Source organism: Chrysemys picta, chromosome 13, assembly GCF_011386835.1.
Source record: "Chrysemys picta bellii isolate R12L10 chromosome 13, ASM1138683v2, whole genome shotgun sequence".
NCBI lineage: Eukaryota > Metazoa > Chordata > Testudines > Emydidae > Chrysemys > Chrysemys picta.
Window position 1 is genome coordinate 25,565,168 of NC_088803.1, and position 25,059 is coordinate 25,590,226.

General features: G+C 47.1%; 1 protein-coding gene across 2 annotated transcripts; it reads right to left on the reverse strand.

The window, feature by feature from the left end:
• Nucleotides 1–2,382: 2,382 nt before the first annotated feature.
• GSS (glutathione synthetase) lies at nt 2,383–22,823 on the reverse strand. Of its 2 annotated transcripts, none has more exons than XM_005295420.5 (13): nt 22,555–22,823; nt 20,153–20,298; nt 17,953–18,098; nt 16,010–16,085; nt 12,789–12,928; nt 12,459–12,575; nt 11,847–11,927; nt 10,266–10,343; nt 7,831–7,897; nt 6,948–7,142; nt 6,523–6,604; nt 5,558–5,747; nt 2,383–4,132 (listed from the first exon to the last, which is right to left on the reverse strand). In XM_005295420.5, exons 2-13 carry the CDS (start codon nt 20,288–20,290, stop codon nt 4,009–4,011), a joined length of 1,434 nt encoding a protein of 477 aa, XP_005295477.2. In that variant the 5' UTR covers nt 20,291–20,298; nt 22,555–22,823; the 3' UTR covers nt 2,383–4,008. The 2 variants fall into 2 exon arrangements, with proteins under 2 accessions (XP_005295477.2, XP_023960877.2); XM_024105109.3 differs by having other exon boundaries at nt 22,487–22,638.
• Between the last annotated feature and the right edge of the window lie 2,236 nt (nt 22,824–25,059).

Here is a 25,059-nt window from a genome sequence, read left to right on the forward strand (position 1 = left end):
GAGAGCCTGGGGCCTGGTGCAAGGCCTGAACCAAAGTCAGCAAAAACCAGGCTATGAGCAAAAGTCAGGCCCTGTCATAATGATTCCTTTGCTTCCTGGGGTATTGGATATTGTTTAACCTATGGGGGAATATCTCCCTCCAAGCTAACTAAGGACTGTGCTTTTTGTGTCCAGGGAATCTTTAGCCCACACAGTTTGTATTTCAGTCCACCACATTTCCCAGCCCTCCTGCATGGTTCTTTGAATTTATCACCTTCACTGTTTGGGCTGCTAGCCCTAGAGGGCTCAATTTAACATCTTTCCCCCACGCTTCATGGTAAGGGCTTGTCTGAGACACATATTTGGGAAATCAGTGATTATTCCCAATTGCTTTATTGTTTATTGTTTCTGCTCCAATCAAATGTTCTCTCCCTTCAATGGCACACTTTTCCTGAACTGCATGTGCACAAAACTAGAGAGGTAATATTTTAACATTACATTCCCTGCATTTGTACTGACTGTAACTGGTATGCATTACACATATCTTTTACTATGGGGATCCCTGCCCCTGTATCTAATAAAAAATTGACAAGCCCGTCCCTGACTCCAATGCTTATATGGGGGCATCCCCAAACATCTACAGTCATGGGTTGTTGGAAAACGCACTCCGAGTCCTGGGGAGGGCTGTCCTATGGCATTTGTTTGTTGGTGATGGGGATCATTTAATACCACAGCCCCAGGCTCTGTTTTCTTATCTTTATTTCTACTGTCCCCACTAATCCTACATGCTTGCAGCTATGCCTGTAAATTATCCATCTAGCCTTTCAGAGCTCTATTCTCCTGTATCAACTGCCCCATTGGTGTCCATTCACCGTTTCTTCCTACTCCTCTGCCTCTACTCATCCCACAACCTCTACCCATCCCATACCGCTGCTGCCTGCAGCTCTGGGGGTCCCCTCGCTGCCCATGGGGGCTGTGGGGTGCCCTCACCTCTGGTGTCAGCCGGGAGCTGTGGGGTACCCCCGCTACCTGCAGCTCCAAGGGCCCACGGTGGCTAGGAGCTCGGCGGTTCCCCCAGAGCCATGAGCTGTGGGGTGCCCCTGCCGTTTGTGGGGGCTAGGAGCTGCAGGGTACCCCTGCTGCCCACAGGTTTGGGGGCCTGTAAGCTTGAGGGTTCCTCACAGGGGCTGAGAGCTCTGGGGGTTCCCCACGGCCTGCGGCAGCCAGGAGCTCATGGCGAACCTGCCACCCACGGCGGCTTAGAGCCCCAGGGTCCACTAGAGGCAGCAGGGCTACAGCGGCTCCCTGTCCCCATGGGCGACAGGGGAGCCTGCAGCTCCCAACCAGACTGAAGTCACGGAGGTCGCTGGAAGCCATGGATTGCGTGACTTATAATCTCTGTGACTTAATTGTAGCCTTACCCATGAGCAGTTCACAGCCCACGTTGTCTAATGAAATCTGTTAACCATTGTGTTTCTTTACCTATTCAATCTCCACTCTTTGGAAAGACCCATCTGAGTGTTCTTCCTCCCCCTATCCATTTGCTTCTCCCATGCTAAGAGGTACCACTGTCTCGGTTTAGGTTTTGCCAAGCCCTGGTTCTTATCATAAGGTGTTGGTACAGTGCAGTGGCCTCTGCCCAGGATTGTTAGATAGGGGGTGGTCTAGATCATTCCACATGTCCCCGTTGCACCACCTGCTCCAACAATCCCATGTTCCAATTTTGCTAAAGCCACTTTTCCATTTCTGTCCCCACATACCAGGTGCTATGAAAGTACCTGTCGTCTGTTGTTGCACTTCTATATTTATACTAGGAGATGGCACTTTTTTGCAGATTTCCTTTGCAGTTCCCAGATTCTTAGTTTCCTGTTTCATTTGCTCAAGCATATCATGCATCTGAATTGCCTGATGCCCTGGCAGGAGGGCCTGGGCGTTCCAGTGCTCGACAGCTTGAGTTACTTCTTCTCGTTTTGGTTCTGTTACTTGTCCCATCAATTTTGTTGCATGTTGTCTTAGCCGTCACAGCGCCATGGCAATAGTTTTCAATATTCTACACTTCTTACTTTTAGTCTTCTTTCAGGCTACTGTCCCTATCATAGACTTACATATTCCAGTCCACCTTTCCAAACATTCTTTTTTAAACTCCTATGGCCTGCCTTGTTACCCAGCAGCTCTATTCCTCATCAAGCTGTGGGGATTATGAAGGAAAAGGTAAGGGGGTTCCCTAACTCAGAGTTTTGTGTCATGTTAGATGGCAAGTCCTACAGTGGGCAGCTCACCCTTACCAAATCAGCAGTCAGGGTCAGCCAATGCTGTCAGTTTGTATGTGCACGTTGTCCCAGCTCTGTGCAGATAGCTAGTACAGGAGACCTCCATAATATTACCCAGAAAGACCAGACTCTGTTGGGTGGCAAAGGCCCTCAGCCAGGTTTATTGCCCTTAAGACACTGCATTAGCACCCTGGCTCTATGGTTACACGTATGCTAACATGAGTGCCTAGTGACAAGGGCTCAGCTCAGTCAGCAGCAGGATTTTCTATTGCCCCCTCCTATAATTTCTCCTTTTATACATTGATACAAACAAGTTACATATTACACTCCTGCCATGGGTAGTTACCAACCCTACACCTTGTTCGTGCTGGTTTGAATAAGACATCTCCATCTGTCATTCTAGCCTCCTATCTTTGTCCTACTTGGGGTTGGTGTGTTTCTGTACAATCTCCTAGGATTGTGTTTATTCCATAACTGTGTTGTGATGTACCTGTACTAGCCTTCTGGAATGTGTTTACATTAATACCCTGTACCTAAAACTTCTTTGGCATGCCTGCGTTTTAGCAATGCTAGCTGTGCTTTTGCCTCGTTCGTTTACCAGACAGGGAACGTGTAAGCAAGTATCTGCTTGTTGAGAGAATGACTTTCACTCATCGCTTTTTTTTTTTGCCGACTTTGGTTTAGGCCTCACACCAGGCCCTGTGCTCCAGGCTCTCTCTCTAATACGGAGGCTAGCAGCATTGAAGGGGGTGGGGGGAAGCCCCTAACTAAATCCATCTACCCTCATTTTTGTTCTCCATCTTCCTTTCCTTTGGCCCAGAAAGCAAATGCCCTCAGAGGTAGCAACTAAATGAGAAGCAGAAAATGTAGAAGGCACATTTAACCCTCTGGGATCAGGCACTTAAAGAGCCACTGGGTAGCTATAGTGTCTTGAACAGGGTACATATTGTGACAAAGTTCCTCCTCTATCTTGGTGGGTCCTGTGCTTATTGGCGGATTTTCTTGCCTCAAAGATTCACACCCTCTCACTCTCACCTCCTTGTGCTGCTTGCTCCCAGCTCTTCACACTCCCACCACAAACTGAAGTGAGCTCCTTTTTAAAACCCAGGTGCCCTGATTAGCCTGCCTTAATTGATTCTAGAAGCTTCTTAATTGGCTCCAGGTGTCTTAATTAGCCTGCCTGCCTTAAGTGGTTCTAGCAGGTTCCTGATTACTCTAGTACAGCCCCTGCTCTGGTCACTCGGGGAACAGAAAACTACTCATCCAGTGACCAGTATAGTTGCCCTCTACTAGACTCCTGTACCCCACTGGTCTGGGTCTGTCACAATATGGAAATCCCAACTCCTAGTTACAAGGAGTTCTGAACAATATGTTAGCCTCATTCCTGAGAAAGCAGCTGCATTCAGGACAATTCACGGTGTTACATTCACATCTGGCTGCCTGGAGCAGGGGAGGTGATGGGTCTGTGGATTAGCTTGTGTGAAGTTATCAATAAAGCAAAAAGATCAGATAAGAACCCAAAGATTTTGAGGGAAGAATTAAAAAGGAAAGATAAGAAGGGGGAGGGAGGGAGTAGCATAAAAGTATTTGGTACAAGTGTGATTGCACATGCCCTCCTCGTGATCACTGGGCGTGGAGAGGGAATGTCCCTGTGGTCCTGATAAATGTCTTTAATCAAGACACTGAAGTAATCAAACCCTAAAGGAAATCACAGCTCTTCTGGCAGCAGTTAGGGCAACAGATGTGGAAGGTATCCTCTTCATATCACATAGGGAGTATCCAGCACAGCCACCCCAGCTGCCACCCCGCCATCTGCATGCTCAACTGCCTTGGTTCGCAAGAGGTGACCAACGTGCTTATTCACCACAATGTCCTTCCCCTGCCTGCAATGAAAGGTTAAAGTGAGCAGCTGCAAAATTTAAAGCTTTATGCTATGTCTGGCATGTCTACTGATCCTAGATCTGGAGAATTCTAGGCTGGTCCCCCTCTGCTACCACCCTGGGCAATAGGACATGTGTAAAACACTTTGGGCGTAATAGTAAGGTTTCTCTTCTGTTGACAACAGATTTGTATTACTGTAGCGCCTAGGAGCTGTAGTCCTGGGCTAGGATTCCACTGGGGTAGGCAATGCACAAACAAAAAGACAGACCCTGCCCCAAAAAGATTAGATGTGCGCCTGTTTCAGGAGGAGTACATCTACCTAGGGAACAATGCAATAATAGCACTGTCACATCCATTATTCCTAGTCACAGCCCAAGAAAGAGCTATATTGGCAAATTAAATTCAGGAAATTCATTAGACTTTGTGCCTTCAATGCATGGCAGGGAAATGAGAGGCAACCAGGCCTGCCTACCTGCCTGAGATTAGAGCAGGCTGCGAGAGAGGGGAAAGAAAAACATTGTCAAGTTAAAATAGTTTTAAAACTAACAAGTTTCCTATGACACTAGCTCCATTTTTTTTTTTTAAATTGAAAAGGTTTCTCCTGCCCCAGGTATGTTGACTATTGTTTGCATTGGGCTTGTACAAAGGCTAGTCAATTTCTCATCAATTGCACTTTAGTTCTTCTTCACTAGCATATGCTGCAGTGTTTGGCTGTAAGTACTGCTGGGGAGAATGTTTGGTCTTTAAAGCTGTATATAATGGGTTTCTATTTTGAAATCATGGCAACATTTCTAGGGGCCCTGGAGGGGTTGGTTTATCGATACACAAAAAGAAAAGGAGAGCGAAAGCATCAGCTGACGTAGTATCAAAATACATAGTACAGGGAAAACTGTACTGTAAGCAGTATTGCTCAGCCACATAGTCCATTCAATGAAAACCTCTGGCCTGGAATGTATTTGAGGCGGCTGCACAACTCAGCACCATACAGCACACAGAGACCCGCCAATATGAATCTTTTTCTCTGTGGCCCCAGGCGTATGAAATTCCCGCAAGGCCTAAGATCCTGAAGATGACACCCTCGGAAATCAAGTTTCTAAATTTTTTTTTTTTTTTTTACACTTCAGGCAGTTTATGTTCCAGTCTGCTGGCATGAATTCTAGTTGTATTTTAAACTGGTATGGTCTGGCACTAGCTGGGAGTGCAGGTGTGCCAATGTTTAGTGTCTGTGTGACACACACAGAAAGCTGCTGACAGAGGTGATGTTGGAAGACTTGCATTTCTGTTATGAACTCACTTCCGCCCACTTGTCTGGCCTGTGCTGCTTCATTGTAATGCCTGCTGCTCAGAACTGTTTTAATTTACCAAAGCTGAGGTAAATTGGCTGAGACCGGGACACAGCAATATTGCAAAGAAAGCCAACTTCTCACCTGACGTAGACACCAAAGACCCCCAACTCAGAGACACATTCTGATATTTTCAGGGGACTGTGAGCCCTGAGCAAGTAATTCATCGATGTCTGAGGTCTGATCCTATCCATTAGGATATAGGAGGCCCTCTCAGGGCTGTCTTTAATCTTCTCCAGAAGTTGCTTTAGCTCTTCCCCATAGAGATTGTTCCCTGGTAACATACAATCATACATTTCAACAAATCCCCACAGCAGAAGCCATTAGATCCAGTTGCATTAGGTGGCCCTGAAGAAACCCCAAATGGTGCAAATGTGAACACCCATCCATTAAGGAACACGGATGGATGCAATCACCACCCCCCTGGAGACTGCACTGGCTCTCCATGGAATTCTAGATTCAATTCTATGAGCCTGGTTTTCACTAGTCTAGGTCCTGGGATTCCTCAGTGATCACCCACCCCAATAACTGCAGTCAGCAGCACTAGCAATGAGGGGGTCGCACAGGGGCTGGCCCATGGCTGCAGAACAGCCTGGAGGTTTGAAAGACAGGTTAAAAAGAAATCTCTCTACGTTCAAGGGACAGGAAAGAGAAGGAAAACCAAAGCTGACTAGTCAACATAGGATGTTGGATGCTTGTACTACCTGGGCAGGAATAGAAGGGAGAGGGCATAAAATAAAATAAACTTGCTGGGTGAGATTTTGTGCTGTGCCTCCAAGAGGTGCAACACAAAACTCACAGCCCACAGAGGGGAGCTAAGATGGCTTTAAGCCACTTTTGTGTTCTAATGCCACAGCTGGTAAGAGGAAAGCCAAAGTATTACATACACCAAATATGGCATTACAAGGCACCTTGCCTGTTCCAGGTATCTTACGAGCACTGCAATGAAAATACAAAACAAATATCCTAGAGAAGTGCAAAGGCCTGATCCTCCAGACAGGCTGCTGGGCCCTGTAGCTCACAAATCACATAGCAAGGAAGCTAAATACCTCCGCCTTCCCGCTGAGGCTTTAGCACATATCGTTCTGGATCAGCAATGGCCATTGCAACCATCTTAGCACCTTCTTCACCCTAGTGGGAGACAGAAATAGCAATAACAAAATCCCAGCAATATTCCTGTCCCTGTTTCTATCTCGAACAAGCAGCCAGTTCTGTTCTGTACTCCAAAATTGAGCAGAAATACCACACTCCACACAGCAAGTTCACTGAAGAGGCCAGGGGAAAAAAAAAAAAAGACTTGAAGTCTTAAATTTGGCACTGTGTTTAAGAGAGGGTTGGTTAAATGCGTTTTCCACTACTCTCCTACTGTGCTGTAGTTTTTAACTGAAAGGTCACACAATCAAATCAATGCAGGTGTGAACTAAGTAGGAGACAGAAGTGTTGATTTATGCACCACACAAATGAGACTACTTACCATATCCAGGGAATAGAGGCCAGTAAACGTTGCTCTTATCCGAGCAACCGCCTCAGCCTGGCTGGGCAGCAATCTCTCCACGACTCCTGGCTGGCTCAACTCCTGCTGAACTTTTTTTGTCCCAGCAAGTTGGGTAGCAATGTCAGGACACTTAACTGCTTTGGACCTTTCAATCAACAACCGTGCCTCCCAGTTCTAAGAGGGAGATATAGCAAGAGTCACTTGAATGAATCTAGGTTCCCTGATCCCCCACACGTATTCCACTTCCTATAGTTAAACATTCTCATGCAGCCCCAGCGGGGAGGAAGGGAGCACACAGAAGGCATGCAGACCCGAATCCATGGGGGTCCCTTGCTACTGCTGAAAGAAGCACTAGCAAATGAGCCGTAGGTCAGCCTGGATATTTTCCACTGGATTGGCGCAGACAGACAGCTCAGCACTGGTGGTGGTGATTAAGTTCTACGCTCTGGTGCTAGTCTGAAAGTACCTTATTGCCTAAAGCCTCTTAAACAAGGATAAAAATCCATTCCAGACCATGTACTTTTCCAACATGGTCCTAATGCAATACTCCAGGTCAGACATTACCTCTAGTCAGAGGGTTAGCCCTATACATTACTAGTGAATGTATCCCCTTCAGCTTTGTAAAAGCACTGAACTGCTTCTATAAAACATGACAACAATGTGCAGCAGAAAATTCTTTTGAGAAGAAATCTGTTCACACGTCCCAGATATTCTCCAAGCCAGCACTATCTGAATGCCAGGGGTGCACTGAAGAAGCTCAGATAATTAAGGGATTTAATGTACAGACTTGAGGGACGCATGACCCCGTTCAGGGTAACTGCACTTGGTGTTTGCTTTTTAAATAAAAGCAGCCAGTACCCACCTGTTTGTTATAGTTCTCTGGCATGTAACCTTCTCTGTAATACACCACCGCAACCTCTTGGCCTTCCCTAGAATAAAGACCATCATATCAATCCATCCTCCTCTAGCCCTCAGGCTGTAACAGGGATGGCTCTCCCCCCATGTCTGAAAGCTAACATCTGCGAAGAACAATACACGTATAGACAGCTCTGTGGGTAATGATTAGCTAGCGGGACAAGCAATGGATTATGCACACATGCAAGGCTTTTCACAGAAGAGTAGCTAGAAGCCTCTGGTTATGCATCAGAATATCAACAATTTGAGAAATGGAGCATTCAGAACATACAATCAGACATGAACTCCTTCTAGAGCAACAGCTATTCAGCTTTTTAAAAAGCACCTCCTGTCCCAGTGCACAGACCATCTCCCCTCCTATTTGTTGTTGCATAACACCCCTGTGGCAACTACAGAAATTGCTTCTATGGAGAAGTGACAGTAGGAAAGTTCTGATGCATTTTTAACTGCATTTAATACCACCGGTCATCTGCTCTTCATCACAGTAAAAGCTAATCACACTTTGGGTGAAATCTTGGCTCTGTTGAAATTAATGGCAAGCTCCCATTGACTTCAATGGGGCCAAGATTTCATCCACTGTCTCCTTGACATCGCCTCACACCCTTGCCAGTGCTCTTCTGCTACTAGTTCCCTTGCTCAGCTCTCCGGCACATACTTCTCTGCTGGCTGCTTCCCTTCTCTAGTGAAAATTCATATATTTTAAAACCAGAAGTGACCATTATACTGACCTCCCGTATAGTTCAGGCCAAAGAACCTCACCCCGCAAACTTTGCGTCAAACCCAAACGCCACACCAACTGCCTTGTCCTCCTCTCCCTCCACTCCCCCTGGATATACTGTCTGGTTGTCTTCTCTTCAGGACAATCCTCTCCCACCAGTGGCTCTGGTTGATAGCTCTGGCTCCATCTGCTGCTCTACAGAAGTGGTCCAAGGTAGATGCATCAAGATTGTCCTCTTTGTTTCTATGGACACCCAGATTTTTCTTAGCAATGAAGAACCTGGATGCAACACCACCAGCTGGAAGGAGGCAGCACTATGTGACCTGCCTACTCTCTGCAGAGGACTAGCTAACACTCCATAGACCACCATTTGAGAACCACTGTCCTAAAATACTGGGAGTTGTTCTTCACAAATCACTGGAAGAGCAGTTTGCCCCAGCTTTGCCATTAAGTCTCAGATATGAACAACAACTTTGATATCTTGATGATGCAGGTGATCTTAGTAGATCCACTCTCCAGTTCAGCAGCTACCACAAGACCAAACTCTGGCTTCACCAACTCTGTACATGATCAGTGAGTAACAGCTGGAGAAACTAGTTATTACCAGGAATGATTTAAAGGGATTCAGTCAGTAAGAAAGGAAGAATTCCTGGAGGAAATGTACACATTGTTTGATATGATACCTCTGATTAAAAAGTCAGGGGGAAAAACATAACCATAGAAACATCAAACGTGAAACTGGAGAAAAATGAATGTAGCCACATAGCTAAACTTTGGGACAGGACATGCCCCTTTTATGGTTGGACAGAGTCACACACACTGAGGACTTGCCCAAAACAAACAATAAGCAGCACCGTATTTGGATTTTGTGAACGTCACACTATGGTTTCAACAGTCTGACCTGTGTCAGGACTCCAAGAGACTGAAGAGCAGAAATAATAATGAGACTTTCTCCAACTAAAGAATAAGTTGGAGGTTACAAAAACTGAGTACAGTAAGGAAACAGCGCTTCCTATAGTGGCACAAATAACTATGCAATAAAGTTCTCCCGGTAAATGTATGTTCCCATGAGAAATGTGTCTCACTGCCGGTCAGCAGAAGAGTCCTCTTTGGGGCACCCTCTAGAACAGTGTTTCTCAACAACTGGTCCCCGGACTGGCGCTGGTCCCCAAGATCTCCCTGACACACTTTAAGAAGGCAGTAAGCCAGTTCCCGGTACCAAAAAGCTTGAGAAACACTGCTCTATAACAGCTTTGCTGTATGCATGTATGCATACACACACACACACACACACACACGAAACATGCCATCCTGCCGGGTCCTCAAGGCTGTTGTTCAGAAGAGGGAATTTACGCCTCCATGTGATATTGGACTAATTTTATATATGCAAAAAAAAAACAAACATTTCTAAAACTATTTCAGTTCCAGTGAAACCAGGAATAGCAAGCTCTGGATTTCTTATTGAAGAGGATAAAAATATAAAACCTACTCAATCTCAAAAGAGAGGGATATGCCACCAATTTGGATTGAAAGTTGCCATTTACTGAGCGCGATGTAAAAAGAATGGCAGAGGTGGGTCTGAGACAATCTGGGGTCACATCTGTGCCTAACGCCAGTTTAAGAACAGAGCAGAATGTTGTGGCAGGGCCTTGGCAAGTACTTACATGTACAGTCTCCTGTCATTATCTAAAGATGCCTTTTCAAACACATCTTCAAACCGTCTCCGGATCACCCGGATATTCCTTTAAGAGAGGAGTGAGAGTCATCGAACTTGGCAAAGAGACAGATATCTGCAAGTGAAATCACGAGTGGAATTTACATCCCCAATGGCTTTAGAGCCCTAGAGGAAAAGGGTAAGGCTTGCTGGCTTCTCTCTCCTTCTTTCCAAGGTAATTTAACTCTAACAGATTTTCCTCAGCACCTAGAGGTCTTAAATACTGGTGAGGAAGCAAGGTAATGAAATAAAAAAAGGTTTATGTGGCTGGCCCATAATCACGTGTCCCCTTTCCATCAACCAGATTGTCCTCATCACTCCTGCCCATCTTATTAATATACATAGCACAAAATAGATCAAAAAGCAGAAAGATACATCCCTAGGTTTTCATACCAATGTAATTGGGCTAGGATCCTTGGAGAAGTCACTATAAGGATAGAGAATTGTGATGGTCTTAGGCATAATTTAGATTTGAAGGGGGAGGGGGGGGTGTTTGAGGGTATAAGGGGAAGGGAGGCAGTATACAACCAAGCCTATTATGAACAGAAATATTCCCCTGCACTGTTGTGACCCCCAAATACAACAGCATTACTCTAATACAGGAGGACCAATAGAAAGTGGCAGGTTTACTCTTTGCTCATAGTCTAAGACAGGAGTGGGCAAACCTTTTGGCCCGAGGGCCACATCTGGGTGGGGAAATTGCATGCAGGGCTGTGAATGTAGGGCTGGGGCAGGGGGTTGTGTTGTGGGAGGGGGTGCAGTGTGCAGGAAGGGGCTCAAGGTAAGGGGTTGGTGCAGAGGAGGGGTGCGGGCTGTATGAGGGGGCTCAGGGCAGGGGGTTGGAGTGCAACTGCAGCAAGGGGTTGGGGTACGGGGTGCAGGAGGGGTTCAGGGTGCAGGTTCCAGCCCGGCACCGCTTACATGGAGTGGCTCTGGGGTGGCAGCGGCGCGCACCGAGGCCAGAGCAGGCTACCTGCCTGCCTGCCCTGGCCCCACGCCGCTCAGAGAAGCGGCCGGCACCACGTCCCTGTGGCCCCTGGGGGACGGAGGGGCAGGGGGCTCCATACATTGCCCTCACCTGTGGGTACCTCCCCCAAAGTTCCCACTGGCCGCGGTTCCCCGTTCCCGGCAAATGGGAGCTTCGGGGGAGGTACCCACAGGCAAGGGCAGTGCGTGGAGCCCTCTGCCCCCCCTTCCCCAGGGGGTGCCGGGACATGGTGCCGGCTGCTACGGGAGTGGCATGGGGCCCACGGTGCCACGGGGGTGGAACTCCCACAGACCGGATCCAAAGACCACCCCCAGTCTAAGAGCATGTCTACTGCCCAAACTGAAATGCTAAGTAACCCTAACACAAGTGGTTAAAAGCACATTGGATTTTTAAATGCTCAGTTTTAATAATCTTAGATAATACTAGGAGGACATGAAAGTTTTTTGTTGTTATTTTATTTTTTTAAAAAATGAGTTATGTGATCGGGGTCCCTGTAAAATGGGATTAAACAAATTATTTCATCCTAAAACGTTAAACAGTTACCTGGTCCACAGCTCATTTTCTATGCAGCGTTGGTCAAAAATATTCCTTTGGGGGTCTGCAACCAGGAACACCACCACAGCCCTGAAACATACACCCCAAGAACTGCATTACAGCCTGAAACACACCCCACACAGAACTATGGACCTCTAGCTAAAGATTTCATCTTTTAAATTCACTTTGGTGGTGTGTGTTGCTTGCAAGGCTTTCCAACTGATGTTCTTTGCTAGTTCCTAGTCCACTTCTAAAGGGCAGTGCCAGGTGCTGTGTTCTTTCTATAAAGCAGCTCTGGGAAGGAGCACAAGGGGAAGAAATAGGAGGATTCAAGAATGGCTACAAAAAGTCTTCTACCAGTACAAGTCTTCCACGTCTTTTAGGGAGCACCTGTGGGCAGCTGGATACTCTCTAATTTTAAAGAAAACAGTGTATGGCCAACTCAGTAACTTTGGGCTGTGAAGAACAGAGATCCTCCTTCCCTGGGATGGTAGGGGAATGAGAGCACTACAGAGTTAAAAGAAGTGTTGTATGCATTAAATAGACCCTTTTAAAAGGTGCCGTTCGAGAAATAAACATGTACTCATCCTGACATCTTCCCACAGGCTACTCCTCCCTTACCTGGCTGAGCCATAGAGTTCCCAAGCTTTCGCAATGCCCAAGGCAATCCCTTTGCATGGATTATTGTCCAGTAACTTCAAAGCTTCCTTGGACTTCCCCAAAACATTCAGTATGTGCCTGTGACATAAGAGAAATAACAAAATCAGATGATAATCCCAGCTGACCTAGGATTTGTAAAACAAAAGGTCAGAGAGTTTGTGGATATTAAGAGGTTACAACATGATGTATACAGTATAAGACACACAGAGCGTGCAGACTGATGGTTTGCTGAAACCTCCTCACTGGCTAAGCAATGAAGTATCTTGGTCTGTTTCAAAGGGGTTCCCTTACCGATGCACAGCGGTGGTTCTCGAAGTAAGGCCTCCGAAGCTGGCAGCAATGGTGTTTATTTCGATTTGCTTCAGTGCCGGAGTGCCACCTGTGCCATGGTCAATCATATAATCGGAGCGATTTATTCCTAAGAATACTGACTGAACGAGAGGGAAAATAAAATGCAAAATATAGCACACTGCCATTCCTCCACACTTCTGATCAGCATAGTGAGGCCCTTCACTTACCATAGGCCACTTTGACAAATTCACTTAAAAAAAATCTCCTTTTTTAGGGCTGGAACCAGCAATCTTCACTCTGATAAAATAACCACTGGTGTCAAGTAGAGTTTTGGCAGAGACAAGACTGTAGGTTGGGTCCTTAACTTATTTCCTGCATTTATTTGGACAGACATCATCTGAAGCCCTTATCGTTTCCCTCTTTAATATACATCTTATGGCAAGAAAAGGTAACCAATATAACTGTGGTACAAAAACAACAAGGAGTCCGGTGGCACCTTAAAGACTAACATTTATTTGGGCATAAGCTTTCATGGGTTAAAAAACCCACTTTTTCAGATGCATGGAGTGAAAATTACAGATGCAGGCATTATTATACTGACACATGAAGAGAAGGGAGTTACTTCACCAGTGGAGAACCAGTGTTGACAGGGCCAATTTAATCAGGGTGGATGTAGTCCACTCCCAATAATTGATGATGAGGTGTCAAATCCAGGAGAGGGAAAGTTGCTTTTGTAGTGAACCAACCACTCCCAGTCCCTATTCAAGCCCAAATTAATGGTGTTAAATTTGCAAATGAATTTTAGTTCTGCAGTTTCTCTTTGAAGTCTGTTTCTGAAGTTTTTTTGTTCAAGTATTGCTACTTTTAAATCTGTTATAGAATGTCCAGGAAGACTGAAATGTTCTCCTACTGGCTTTTGTATGTTACCATTCCTGATGTCCGATTTGTGTCCATTTATTCTTTTACGTAGAGACTGTTCGGTTTGGCCAATCTACATGGCAGAGGGGCATTGCTGGCACATGATGGCATATATCATATTAGTAGATGTGCAGGTAAAGGAGTCCCTGATGGTGTGGCTGATGTGGTTGGGTCCTCGGATGGTGTCACTAGAGTAGATATGGGGACAGAGTAGGCAACACAGTTTGTTACAGGGATTGGTTCCTGGGTTAGTGTTTCTGTGGCGTGGTGTGTAGTTACTGATGAGTATTTGCTTCAGGGGGCTGTCTGTAAGCAAGGACTGGCCTGCCTCCCAAGGTACCCGTCTCGCTCGGTCAATCTGTTTCGTCATTTCCCCAGGTGGGTATTGTAGTTTTAAGAATGCTTGATAAAGATCTTGTAGGTGTTTGTCTCGGTCTGTAAATTCGGTTGTATCTTAGGGCTTGGCTGTAGACAATGGATCATGTGATGTGTCCTGAATGGAAGCATGTAGGGAAGTATAGCGGTCAGTAGGTTTTCGGTATAGGGTGGTGTTTATGTGACCATCACTTATTTCCACTGTAGTGCCCAGGAAGTGGATCTCTTGTGTGGACTGGTCTAGGCTGAGGTTGATGGTGGGATGGAAATTGTTGAAATCTAGGTGGAATTCTTCAGGGGCCTCCTTCCCATGGGTCCATATGATGAAGAGGTCATCAATGTAGCGCAAGTAGAGGAGGGGCACTAGGGGACGAGAGCTGAGGAAGCACTGTTCTAAGTCAGCCATAAATATGTTGGCATACTGTGGGGCCACACGAGTACCCATAGCAGTGCCACTAACTTGAAGGTATAAGTTGCCCCCAAATCTGAAATGGTTGTGCGTGAGGACAAAGTCACAAAGCTCAGCCACCAGGTGTGCCGTGGCCTCATCAGGGATACTGTTCTTGACAGCTTGTAGTCCATCCTCATGTGAAATATTGGTGTAAAGAGCTTCTACATCCATGGTGGCCAGGATGGTGTTTTCAGGAAGATCACCAATGCATTGTAGTTTCCTCAGGAAGTCGGTGGTATCTCGAAGAGAGCTAGGAGTGCTGGTAACATAGGGTCTGAGGAGAGAGTCCAAATAGCCAGATAATCCTGCTATAAGGGTGCCAGTGCCTGAGATGATGGGGCGTCCAGGGTTTCCAGGTTTATGGATCTTGGGTAGCAGACAGAATACCCCTGGTCAGGCTCTGGAGGGGTGTCCGTGTAGATTTGTTCCTGTGCTATTGCAGGGAGTTTCTTGAGCAGATGGTGTAGTTTCTTTTGGTACTCCTCAGTGGGATCGGAGGATAGTGGCCTGTAGAATGTGGTGTTGAAGAGTTACCTGGCAGCCTGCTGTTCATAATCCGACTACAGCACCTCCTTTGTCAGTCCCTTTGATTATAATGAACAGGTTGGATTATGAACAGAAGGCTGCCAGGCAACTCTCCAACACAACATTCTACCCAGAAGTCACCTACTACAGGACAGACCCAACAAAGATCCAAAGCCCACCCCCGGTTGGATCCAAAGGGACTGGGAGTGGCTGGCTCACTACAAAAGCAACTTTCCCTCTCCTGGAATTGACACCTCCTCATCAGTTATTGGGAGTGGACTACATCCACCCTGATTGAATTGGCCCTGTCAACACTGGTTCTCCACTTGTGAGGTAACTCCCTTCTCTTCATGGGTCAGTATAATAATGCCTGCATCTGTAATTTTCACTCCATGCATCTGAAAAAGTGGGTTTTTTACCCACAAAAGATTATGCCCAACTAAATCTGTTAATCTTTAAGGTGCCACCGGACTCCTTGTTGTTTTTGTGGATACAGACTAACACGGCTACCCCCGATATATGGTACAAAAGAAACTTAACAGCACAGGAAAGCCCTTAAGTGCTACTTCTGACACAGCTACACTGAACTGGAACCCACCAAAATACTCTTTAGAGACTTTCAGAAGACAGCATTATAAGTGTGTATAATCATGGTCCACTTTCACACAAGGTTAGATGTTTCCAGCAATACCCACCAAGAATACTAGAGGCATGATTGTTGAATGGTCTCATACAATGGGACAAGTTACTCTTATGGTGTGTTACTGGCCAAGATACCATAATCTAGAGAGTAACCCTATACATCCTCTTCCTGACTGAACAATTCAAAACCAACCTGTGGGAGAGATTTTTCAAATGACCAAAAAAACCCAAACTTCCATTATGAAAGAAAGAAGGGTGGCAGCTAATGGGGGGGAGAGGGGTAAGGGGGAAAAGACTTCCTGTGGAATACCTGAGCCAACCCTTCTTTCAGAACTTGCTTGTAGATTTTAAAGAGATGAGCTGTGAAGTCATCCACTTTGATGGTGCTAGAGAAAAAGAAATAGTATACCAATCAATTTACCTGGTTATAAGGGAGATATATAAATAAAGCCCTTACCTGAGGAAATCTATTATCTATTACACGGTGGAAGCTACAGGATATACTCCCCAGCACAATGCACAGGGCTGTGGTCAGACCATGCTCTTGAGCATTAGTAAGAGCTGCACAAGCTAAAGCCTCACCTAGGGCATTTACAATGTACCCTTGTGCATATGGCAAGAGTTTCAAGTAGTCAGATAACCCTTCTCCACACACACACAGCAGTAGGGACCCTAGTAAAAAGCTTCTCTGTGAAGAAGGTTCAGAGACTCATACAGTTAAAGGTCAGAAGGGACCATCGTGATCATCTAGTTGGATCTCCTGCACATCAGAGGCCACAGAACCTCACACACCGACTCTGATAACAGACCCCTAACCTCTGGCTGAGTTACTGAAGTCCTCAAATCATGGTTTAAAGACTTCTAGTTACAGAGAATCCACCATTTACACTACTTTAAACCTGCAAGTGACCCAGGCCCCATGCTGCAGAGGCTCTCCCTCCCACACTCTCCCTCTGCAACTGCCAGTGTGAATCTCTGTGAAGGAAGAGAGAGAAGACAAACAGAAGATAGAGAAAAGAAGCAAAGATAAAGACCAAAAGACTCCCCACTCCCATTGGGGTCTGGTATAATAATTCACAGCGCAAATTATGGGGGCCCATCACCAAATTCACCTTTTAGTAGTTTACTGGCTGGCCATGCCACACATCACTGTACTCACTGCTGTATAACCCTTCTAGAAAGGGCCCTGGCACAAACTACATGTATGTTCTACTCCAAACAACAGGATTATTTACTAGCAATAAGTTGTTTACATAACACACTACCCCCACTTCCCTTGGCCAAGAGCCACAGGAATCCTGTGCCTGGCCACATAGCCACAGGTATCAGCGACTAGGTTGGGGTGTGTACGTCTTCTCCGGCAAACGTCCATTTAGACAGCCCTGCAGGTTAGATGGCTCAACCTTTAGTCCCTTTCCTCCCCCCACAAGGGTCATAACAGATTAGTCATGTCATCATAGTACAACACCTCTTTGAACATACAAGGTGCACCCTCAGCTCCCCCGCAGGATTACTGGACAGGCAGGGATAGCGACAGATGGAGCTGAAAGTCTGACAGAATTCTGGTCCAAAATTTGGGGCAAGATCCAAATATCTCGTCTTTGTGGAATATTTTATTAAGTGGGCTGGAAATCAGAACCTGCAGCTCTCAGACCCTCCTGGCCATGCCAATGGCTGCCAGAAACAAAACCTTCAGCAAATAGCGGTACAGACAATGAGATCCCAGGGCTCAGTGAGATCCCAGTGGTTAACACTGAATTTAAGTCCCAAGCAGACTCCCAGGTGGGAGGATAAAGACTGTAAGATCATCTGAAGTGGGGCACATAGTGAGGCAAGAGAAGCCCTTTCCATACCCCATTTTCCCATATAGATCTGTCATTTTTTGCAGGACCCAAAGAGACTCCAAAACCTTACTGAAAACAGCTAAAAAATACTAAATTTAAATAAGAATGTAGAGTCTAATGCACCTAACTACTTATGGATTACTGGGAACCATTTTATGAAAACTAATGTGGTGGGGAAAAGGAGAGATTAGTTCTGTAATCAGTCTGGCAGACAGAGATAGTAACCTGTAGCAGAAGTTGTGTATTTATACCCTCTGTCTGTAACCTGAAGAACATCCATAAACTATCAGGAGAGATGACTTAGGGCATCAACTCAAGAAGTAAAAGCAAAAATGGACTAAGAGTAAGAGCGATAGAAGCTTTACATTTAAAATATTTGTTTAGTTAACACATACAGTACAATAAATACCTAGCAAGAGTGCGTTCCAGGAATTCCGCGTTCTGGCTAATAGTATCCACAAGTAGGTTAAAATCTTGTTGAACAGCATAGGCTTGTTCAAAGATGGTGCTTGGTACTACAGATGGAAGCAATGTAAAGGGAGCATAATTCACCACCTGCAGATAAGGGTCCAACAATGGAAAAGTCAGCCATTTCCCTCACACTTCCTTTCCCTAACAGACTGGGCTGAAGCCCTCTGAAAGTGTGGCCCAGCCAGTCCCAATTTAAATTAAGTTAGTCCCAATTTAAAACTGACATATTCTAGACCAGATCCTTACTTCATTTGTCCTTGAACAGACTTTCCCTCAGTACGCCACAGGCTGCATGGCCGGAAATTTGGCATGTCTAGTTTTGAGTGTTTCACTTTACAAAACTTAATATAATGGAATTTGGGTTGGGAGACCTCAGTAGCAACTCCATAGTTACAATTGTGTTGAACTTTTCATTTAAAAGAGTATAATCTTTGTTTTCACTTTAATGATAGAATGTAGTCTCCAGATTTACCACAAGCACTGTTTAGAGAACGAATGAATTTTATAGGATATCCAGTTCTGAAATTTATCCCTGAGGGTATCATTATTTTTGACTCACGTTAGCTACTCAACTCGTCACTGCAAATTCCAAACTCCATACACCTCTTCACTAGGACCACATCTCAGGCATAAGCCACTTTGAAAACAGCAATTTTATACAGGACAAAAGTTATTCTCCTTGTTTGTCATAACTTTTTGTGCACGCCAAGAGAAGCCAAGGCCTTTCTCGGAAGACAATGTGTATGTCTGCTCTGCAACACTGCCTTCCCACTCCTCAGCATCAAATCCTAGAATTCCCTAGGCCGGGGTGGGCCGGATCTGGCCCTCAAGCTCCCGCTGGGGAGCAGGGTCTGAGGCTTGCCCTGCTCCAGCCAAAGAACAGGGTGAGGGGCTGCTCCACGCGGCTCCCAGAAGCAGCAGCATGGCCCCCTTCTGGCTCCTATGTGTAGGGGCAGCCATGGGGCTCTGCTCCACACACTGCCCCTGCCGCTCCCATTGGCCAGGAACCACAGCCAAAGGGAGCTGCAGGGAGGTGCCTGAGGACAGGGCAGCACGCAGCAGAGCCACCCAGCCGCACCTCCGCATAGGAGGCGGAGGGGGGACATGTTGCTGCTTCCGGAAGCCACTTGAGGTAAGCGCCGCACGAAGCCTGCACGCCAAACCCCAACCCCAATTTTGTGAGCATTCATGGCTTGCCATACAATTTCTATACCCTCGGTCCAAAAAGTTTGCCTACCTCTGCCCTAGGCGGATGCTGATCTTAGAGAGACTGATTGGACAGCAGAGCCAGCATCAGAACACAAAGATACATGGCAGAGACATACTCCATAGCATCACTGTCAGTCATCTCTTCAGTCTTCCTGCAGCCTGCCCATGGAGATGCCAGACAACAAGCCAGCTTTTAGCCAATACACAGTCCCTCTCTCTCTCACATGCTGCTGGTGGACCTGATCAGGTCCACCAGCAGCATCCTGGTCCAATAGACCTTGCTTATAACACAAGGGTTCCCCTTTGGCAAGTTATAGGAGGTTCACCAAAGGGAGAAGTTTCCTCCCAAGCAGAGCTGGTATCCCTGCGAAGTCCAGGCCATTTCAGGTGACATCATCCTCTTCTCCTTGTTCAGTTATGGTGGTAGCTAAAGGTTCCTCAAAAGCAGAACCTCCCACTGACAAACTTCCTGAGATTCACCAGAGATGAGCTCTGCTCAGTTACTGGGAGCACGTCCATCACACCAGGACTGCCCCTGGGGAGAGTGAACACACAGCACTGACATCCAGTGCTCAGACACCACATCCAAACTTCATGTTCTCTCATGGACAAATAAAACAGATTTTCATAGTGCACGTAGATCTCCCAGTAGAATATCTTAGTCTGACCACAGTTGGTATTATGGAGTATGGTGGAAGCCTACTCTGCTATTGTCTCAACTCTGCTTAGTCTCCTGTGGAGCTGTGCAGTTATTGCAAAATACTGCATATTTCATGATGACTCAACAAACAAGCCACATCACCTGCAACCATCTCCCTTCCCAAGACCTTGTCCTACAGGGCAGAAATCTTGCTGAGTCATTTGATCCTTTTCCAAGAATGCATTATCTCTATGTGAGAACATGGAGTAGTTAAATAAGCTGAGCTTACATCGGATGAATTGGATTCCTCTTTGGTCCTCATCAGAACTCCTTCAAGCAATGCTGCATCCACAGCGATTGCAGCTACCTCCGGAATGAGCTGCTCATTGTGCAAAACATCTTCCCACACGGCCAGGTGGGCAGTCATTTCAAATGCTAAAGACAGAAAAGAAGTCACTCGCAAGACAGGGGGAGGAACCAGAATCCAATGCTCTTTACCTGTACATGGCCTAATCTTTCTTGCTTAGTAGGTGATGGTGGTGGGGTGCAAAGGTGGTTGTTTTGTTTTAAATTAGACCAGATGGAAGTGCAGTTTTCTTCTAGCTTTAGCAAGTTCCCTTCTGCACTGAATTCAGATCTGGATATCAGAGGTGATATACACAGGGTTGCTGAACAGGCTCTTAGCATGATATGGGCCTTAGTCAGCATTCCTTACTCAGGCAATACTCACACTAACTTCCCGGGGAGATTTGCCAAAGTACCAAACAGATCTTCAGACCACGCACTGTAACTATATTCCTGGGGCTTTTGACCCAACTAATTGCTCTAATATCACCTATTAAACATAATAGATGCATATTTAGAGGGAAAGGTATTGCCAGATATAGAAAAACTGTTTTTGTGGGGAGGAGTAGTAAAGCAGATACTCATGTTTTCATGACTCTTAGAAAACAGATGCAGCAGAGAGGTCAAGGACTGACCCAACTCTCCTATCTGCACTATTGATTGGTACCATGTTTGTGACCATCCAAAACATGGTTAAGATAAAGTTCTTAGCCACGTGGCTATACTCTTTTTACCCTGCTTGTGAACAGGGCTGTAACACAAGTATCAGGCTCTCACCAATTTGTAATTTCTATCATGACTGCCAAGCTGCATCAGTGTAGCTTGCTCTCAGCAGCCAGAACAGTCTGGGAGAGATACGAAAATGCACCAAGAACCACATTTTTGCACCACAGCAGTATGGTTAAGCAAGGAAATATCATGCAGTGTTAATGCACTGAAATATGTTAGTGCTGGAACTATGTCAAATGAGCATGTCACCATTTCTAATTACGCTTCATACGGTCCTACATGGTGCACAGAAGTTGTCCCTCCAGGGCAGGGTTGAGGCCTACTGATGAGGCAGCAGCATAGCATGCATGTAGGAAACTTGCATCATCATCGCTCAGGTTGTACTATCTCTGCACGTAAACAGACTCCCCATGGCACAGGTCATGACTTCTTTATGTGCCTTACAAAGCATTGCTCACATTTATTACAGCACTCTATACACGTAACAGAAGTGTCAGTGGAGCCTTTCAAGGCACAATGTCACCGGGAGAAGTGCCATGTTAGGGCTTGTCTACACTGGCACTTTACAGCAATGCAACTTTCTCACTCAGGGGTGTGAAAAAACACCCCCCTGAGCGCAGCAAGTTTCAGCACTGTAAAGCGCCAGTGTAGACAGTGCACCAGGATGGGGCGCGCTGGTAGCAATGCCTCTCATGGAGGTGGGTTTTTTTTGTTTTTGTTTTTTTAAGAGCACTGGGAGAGAGCTCTCCCATGACTACACAAGCCACAGTGCTTTAAACGTTGCCAGTGTAGACTAGCCCTTAGAAAAAGGACTGCACAAGGCTACAAAAGCAATATCGACACCTGCTTTAGAAAGGAGTCAGTCATTTAACTGGGCAATTTGAAACAGCCACCATATTTAAAGTGTGTGCTTCTCAGCAAGGCACACAAAGCCCAATGAAGTGCTTCTCCTTGGCCAAAGGATACCACACCCTGGGACGTGTGCCATTTTGTTTATAAAGTAGTTGATAAACAATAAGCCATTTAAAATATACCAGTTAAGTACATGACCTATTAATCCAAATAAGCCAGTCCTGCTGGAACAAAGGAAAAGCCCCCCTGCATGGAAGTAGCAGGCCAGTCCTTCGTACAGCCGGAGCCCACCTCACCCACAAAGCTCAGAGCCAGCGCCAGCCTTCCTCAGCTCTCCCGCCCTAAGCGGGTCACAGCCCGTCCGGCCTCCGGACCCGCACAGCCACGCCTGACGCTGAGCGGGGCCCGGGGGAGCTCCACTGCCAAGGACCGTGTGACCCGCTTTCGCTCCTGCCGGCCCGCGGGCGCCTTCCTGCCCCCGGGGCGTGCTGGGGCCACCTGCCCGGCCCGCGGCATGGCCGCGCCGTGAGGCTCTGGGCAGGGCTGTGATTTACCCCGGGTAACGCTGCGCGCTCCCCCGCCTGCCAGACCCCCGAGCCGGGCCGCTGGGAGGGCCCGAGGAGCGAACGGACCCGGAGGTGGGGGGGGGCAGAGTGCGGGACACCCCCGCAGGGCAGGTCCAGCTCAGGAACCTCACCTGAGGCGGGCTCTCGTGAGCGGGGGAAGGGGGACTGGCCCCCCACGGGAAGCGACAAGCCCCAGTACCTGACTCGCGGCACCTGCCGGCTGCGCGTGCGAAGGGAAACGCGCTCTTCCTCTGCTCAACCTTTGATTGGACACGCCTCTCTCAGCGCCCAGAACCGCACCGAGCGCGCGCGCCCTCTCCCGTGATTGGCAGGAGAGTGGGCCTATCACCGTGAAGTAACGAGGGCCGCGAGGTCGCCAGTCAGGGCTGGACTCTGGAGCAGCTACAGAAGGAATACATCGGAAATGGGATGTCCCGCCGCCCGCCCCTGCGTACCCAATCGCTTACTGCGCCTGCGCCGGGCTGCCAGGCAGGCCCTCACGTCGCGTGGCGCCCGACAAGTTGGCTGAGCCGCGGCAGGGCGCGAAGGAGGAGGGCGGGGTGGCCTCGTGCTCTGATCTGCAGCCACCAGCCGGTGGGCTCTGGCCTGGCCCAGGCGGTGTGCTGTGCCTTGCCGGCCTCGCTGGGGGCTGAGCCAGCGCCCCAGGGTGCTCAGGCCCTGGCAATGCACATCGTTAAACACCCCGCGCGGTGCCTGCCGAGGCAGCGTCACCCACCAATGCCCGGCCCTATACGAGTTGCTGGAGGGCACCTGGGGAGCTTGGGAGCAGAGCCGCCCCTCGCTCTCCAGCCCACGCTGGCCGGCAACCAGCGCTTCAACTGCGACCTCTCTCAAATGCAGCCTCCTGCCAGCCCATTTTTGTCAGGTGCTTTGTGAGCTGCTCCCACTTTGTGAGTTGATCTTCCTGCCTGCTACACCCAATGTCCAGTGTGCCACTGCTTGTTTCCTGGAGCCCAAGCTGTCCTAGTTCAACCCTGTTCCAGGCACTCCTGATTCCCTCCTGCTCGCCAGCTACCAAAGTCTGGAGGGGAGCCCTGCTTAACTGGACTTCTGTGGTCAGCTGAAGCAGGGTTCCCTGCGTATCAGCCCTTGAAGTCTATCCCCTTCTCCTCAGTTCAATGTCTCCCTGATACCTAGAGAGACAAGGAGGTAATACCTTCTGTTGGTGAGAGAGACAAGCTTTCAAGCTACAGAGAGCCTTTCTTCAGGTCTGGGAAAGGTCTCCTGGATACCTACACAGCTTTGCTTCATGCTTCCAACTTCTCTCACTACTGAAGAAATACAAGGCCAAATTTTGTTAGTGTAGTAGGCCGACGTCTTGAGACAGAAAGTGATCCACAGGCTGAGAATAGGTTCCTCCATGGGCCCAGTCTGGGATGCTGTGTCTAACACTGAATTTTTTCTTTAAAAATCTCTCAATGTTGCTATATGACTGATTGAGCTCCACTGGGGCTAGAAAAAGTGGGAGCACTAAGATAGACTGGCTACTGATGCTTTTACCACTGTTGTCCAACTGCTTAAAGCAGGTCTAGCTGACACATGGCTAAAAATACAGGCAGAGCGTTTATAACAGCACTCCTGTTGCCCGCCCTAAAGGGCTCGAGGGGACAACAATGGTCCGTCGCCCGGTGTGCTTGGCACCAATAAAGACACCGAGGGGAGAAAGCAAGCCAAGTTTATTTCAGAGCTCTGAAATGGCACTAGGAGACCAGCATGTCTCAAATCCAGTGCAACAAATACAAACAAATTTTACCTTTTATACTCCAAACATCTCTTTGTCTGGCTGTTCCTCCTTACCCCTCCCTTCCAGACAACTGTTACAATAAACTCTACATAAGCTTGTGAGAAAACTTTCCCAGTCTTTGCGACCTTGAGTTAGACGTCTGCAAACTAACTACCCCGCTTCTTATCTCTATTATTTCTGCTAGTGTGAGTGAAACTGCAGCCATCTGCTAAAAAGCTGACATTACATTTCTGCTTCAGCCTACTTCAGAGCATGTAAACAGTTAGCATAGAAGTAGGTGAGAGTTCACAAGATGGGGTTTGGGGGTTCAGATAGGCCCAGAGCAAAAGAGTTTCATCGGCACTTTTGGCCTTCCGCTCTCCCGAGTTACCTGGTAGCTATGCCTAGTGGACCCCAACACTCCCACCATTGGAGCTGTACCAGTACTACACCAATTGTGGGAAGTTTTTAATAAAAAGCTCAGACACTAGCCAGAGAGAAAGAAACTAAGCAAAACCAGCAGCTCCACAAATCTCTGCTCTTTGCAGTTAATAAATCTTCGTGTATTGAATTTGCCCTGAATAGATAAATGGTGAGTGGTGTCTCATGAAGTACAGTAGGTTTTCCTGGCAATGAGGAAAGAATGAAAAGCGAAGGAAGAGACTTTCTAATGATAGTGTGGCTCCTAAGAAGCTTGGCCTTAGAACCATACAGATGGGTGAAGACAGCGTTGCTACCTCTGAGGACCATGCATAATAAGAGATTTGTGAATGATCCAAAGAATCAGTTCAACAGGATACTTCAAGTAGCCAGAAGGTGTCAGACCTAAGTAACTGGTGTGTCAAGTTGCTTCCCCTAATCACAAAAGTCATGATTCAAGTATTTTACACATGGCAAAAAGACAGCACTGCAGAGCCATCCACTCCACATCTTGCATCAGTCCCATCAGGATCATTGGTC

Excerpts from the sequence above, each read along its gene's own strand:
- GSS (XM_005295420.5), bottom strand. The coding sequence starts at position 20,290 with ATGACTGCCCACCTGGCCGTGTGGGAAGATGTTTTGCACAATGAGCAG. Across the intron at positions 12,929-16,009 it reads TGAAAGAAGGGTTGGCTCAG|TCAGTATTCTTAGGAATAAA; the intron begins GTATTCCACAGG and ends CCTCTCGTTCAG. Across the intron at positions 7,898-10,265 it reads AATGACAGGAGACTGTACAT|GGAAGGCCAAGAGGTTGCGG; the intron begins GTAAGTACTTGC and ends TCTTTATTCTAG.